This window comes from Populus alba, chromosome 1 (assembly GCF_005239225.2).
Source record: "Populus alba chromosome 1, ASM523922v2, whole genome shotgun sequence".
In the NCBI taxonomy this organism is placed as follows: Eukaryota; Viridiplantae; Streptophyta; class Magnoliopsida; order Malpighiales; family Salicaceae; genus Populus; species Populus alba.
Window position 1 is genome coordinate 25,646,349 of NC_133284.1, and position 3,668 is coordinate 25,650,016.

A 3,668-nucleotide genomic window follows, 5' to 3' on the forward strand; every position below is an offset into this window, starting at 1 on the left:
TGTGTATCCTTCTTCTTTTTTTTTTTTTTTTCTTTTTTTTTTTTCTAAATGTCTTCTGTTTCATTATTTGGGATCCTATGTTAAAAAAATAAAATAAAAAAACTAAACCAGCAAAATGATATTATGCAATTATATTATTTTCTTATTGATTATGAATTTCTAATTAATTAAATTTTCTCTTAATATGCAAGGTCTTTTTCACTAATTTTTTTAATTTTACTTTACCTCGTTTTTATTTTATTTTTCTCTTTTACATATTCTTCTCATATTATTTTTTAGTCCCTATAACTTATAATCATTTATTCTCTCTTTTTTTCTTATTTATCTCTTTGAACTCTTTTTTTAATTATTATTATATTATCATCATAAAAGATAATTAAAAACAAAAATTAAGAGTAAAAAATGAGTCATGACAATAACACTAAACTTGTAGTCAATAGGATCAATATAGTTTAAATCAATAATATTTTTTTTTGTTGAGCATCTTTCATTTTTGTTTTTGTACTTGATTTCTAAATTATAAAAAAGGACACCATTAACGATATCATCACTACCATTATTGTCGTTGTATATGATATCATTTTCTACATAATCATAAATTAGTGGTTGATTCAAATCCTTAAAATAACCATAATAATCAAATAGTTTAGCTTCAATATTATATTCATCTCGATCAAAAGGTTGCTTTCTTTTCTTATATCTCTAAAATAAGTTTTTAAAAATTGACCATGGATTCATGATCACTATTCCTACAATACTCTAATTTTCTATTTTTCCATATTTACTAATTGACAAGACAATTCCTTAACTTGTATGTACATGTTTATTATCTCCAATCAACGGGTTAATTTTATAATTTATCTCTATTTGTCTTTTATCATCAAATCCTAAACCTTTCTTTCTCTAGAAAAAAATATCTTCATCCCCTACACACATTTTATTTTATAACCACTTATTATAGTCATAGTTATTCAACAAAACAAGTCAACTAACCATCATTCATTTGATTCTAATATCAACTACCACAAATAAGAGCAACACAAGAAAAACAATGAGTATAAGAGTATAAAATTTTAAAAAGAAGTTCTAATTTACCATTTTATTATTAAATAAATTTTTTAAGGGGGTTTACAAATAAAATTCATAAATAAGATATAAAAAAATAATGTATCACTTTCTCATTTTACATGTTGCATAAATTATTTATAAAAATAACTTTTAAATTATAAAAATCACATAAACAAAATCTTAATTTCTTTACATATTTTGAGAGAGAGAGAACTGATTCTAATTTCAAACTAAATCCAAAAGGAAAAATCTTCTTCTCCCTCAACAATTAAACTCTGAACTCTAGCAATAAAAAAAAAAAAAAAGGGAAGAAATGAAGACAAATCCTAATGTTGTTCATCATCAAAGCTTCCCATCTACATTCACAATCCATAGCCCAGCCCATCTCCAGAAACCCAACCCCCCCAAGATTAGGCGAATCCCCATCAAAGCTTCCCATCTAATATTAGGCGCACAATCCAGCCCAAGATTCCAAACGTTGGCACATAAATACTCTTCCAAAAATCTTCGAAAAATCAGGGAAAATGGCGACTTCAGACCCTTCCAGGCCCGCAACCGGCTACCCTGTTGTCCCGAACGGCACTTACCAAGCCCCACCACCGGCAGGCTCTGCCTATCCTTACCAAGCCCCACCACCACATCAACCCACTTACCCTTACACCTACAACACCAACCAAACTTACCCTAACCAACGCGCCATCTTCCTCCGCCGCTTAATTATCGCTCTAATCATCTTCACAGGCATCCTTTTCACCATTCTCTTCATTTGCTGGCTAGTCATCCGACCCCACTTCCCTGAATTTCGCGTCACCTCTCTCTCTATCTCCAACTTTAATGTCTCCTCATCGTCCTCCACTGTGACTGGTACCTGGAACGCCAGGTATCAGGTTTCTAATCCGAACAAGAAGATGAAAATCTCGTACAATGAGATACAGACTTCGATCTTTTATAAATCGGAGGTCTTGTCCCGGACGAGGATTCCCCCGTTCAGACAGGGCAAAAGGAATGTCACTGATATCGATGTGGAATATGGGGCGACGAGTTCTTATATCGGCCAGCGGACGGTGAGTCAGATTAATTCTGATGAAGGGCGTGGATTGGTGAGTTTTAATTTGAGGATTGTTGCTGATGCTGGGTTTAAGGCTGAAGGGTTTTGGACAAGAAGAAGGTTGCTTAGGGTTTATTGTAATGATGTGGCAGTTGGGATTTCAAGGAATGGTCGATCTGGGAACTTGACTGGTGGTGCCATGCGATGTAGTGTTTATGCCTGAGTGGAGAACTTTACTGATTGTGAGTAAGACGAAGCAGAAGACGAAGTTTCTTAGTGTAATTTGTATTGGTTTTTAACTCAGGACTGATATTCCGGATTCGGAAAATGGAGTTGGCGGGGGTACATTGATTTAGGTATTTGTGGATCATGTACAGTGCTTTGGGAAAAAAAATGCTGATTTCATTCAAGAATCTGTTTGCCTGAAATTGTGGTTATTCTTATTTTTCAGATTGATTTCTTATATTGCTGTGAAATTGAGATGTTAATAGAGGAAGGAAAGGAATCTTGAAAGTACATGGATTGTAATGGTGGATGTTATTGCTGTTTGTGTCTTTGTTTGGTAGGTAAGTGTTACATTATTCATTGCTTTCGTTTAAAGATCGCCGTCGAGACAGATTTTTTTTCTAGCCGGAATTGCTAACAGGTAAAATGATTGAATAGTTGTAGGTTTGGTGTGGAGATTCATCAGGGGTCATTGCAATGTTTTAGTTGCAACAATTGAGAGATGAAGAGAGTGTGCAATAAAGATGATGCGTAGAACTCTCTTGAAATCCTCTTCTCTTGCTTTTCTACTGCATTTCAGTGGGGTGTGATTGAATAATGAGAGGAGATGGTTTTAGAGTTTGTGATGAGTTTATTCGTTTCAATTTGAGGAGAATTATGCCTATAGCTGGTAGTTATTTGGAGCAAGTTGTGTTTATCTTATGAGAAATTTGAGGCTGTTTTGTGCCTCAGTTGTGTGATGCTAGACAATTAGAGTTAAATTATATAGCTTTTTTTAACGGATTCTCCTTGGGATGGAGCAGATAATCCTGCAAAACTGGCCCTGGAATTCCTCCGATTCTTGTCGAATGCTGCCTGCTGGTTAGGTTTTACCTTATCTGCCAGGCAAGTGGACAGATCTTGCTTTTGCTTTCTTTGATCCCTTGTTCTCACTCTCTGTCACTTTTTTGGTATTGTTCCATTAGTGCTTGCTCTCTTGAATTAGCCTTTTGAATTCAAGCAGAAGCACGCAGTTGCTTACAAAATCAGCATTGTTTGCCTTTGCTTTCCTTTTGATGAAGCATGCTATCTTTTTCTTGGGGGGGAGGGCAATAAGATGCCTTCTCCTTTTGTTTTTGTTCTTCCTTTGATTGAGTGCATTGCTACCTGCATCATGCCGTTTCCATAGCCAGAATGCTTCATTTTGTTGTCGTGTGTTTTCTGTAGATGAGTTGTAATTTACGCGATGCATTTATAAAAATAAAAATAATTTGTTCTTGATATAAAAATCATTTTTACATAAAAATCAACTTAAAATCTTGCCTACAAGATAATGATGGTGATATAA

At 34.2% G+C, this 3,668-nt stretch overlaps 1 protein-coding gene across 1 annotated transcript; it reads left to right on the forward strand.

Moving 5' to 3' along the window:
• Positions 1-1,538: 1,538 nt before the first annotated feature.
• LOC118046965 (NDR1/HIN1-like protein 10) lies at positions 1,539-2,716 on the forward strand. The gene is made up of 2 exons (XM_035056075.2): positions 1,539-2,472; positions 2,568-2,716. The coding sequence occupies exon 1, from the start codon at positions 1,593-1,595 to the stop codon at positions 2,337-2,339; it is 747 nt and encodes a 248-aa protein (XP_034911966.1). The 5' UTR covers positions 1,539-1,592; the 3' UTR covers positions 2,340-2,472; positions 2,568-2,716.
• Positions 2,717-3,668: the final 952 nt, after the last annotated feature.

Bases quoted from the DNA above. Each gene is read 5' to 3' on its own strand.
- LOC118046965 (XM_035056075.2), top strand. From the start codon at position 1,593: ATGGCGACTTCAGACCCTTCCAGGCCCGCAACCGGCTACCCTGTTGTC.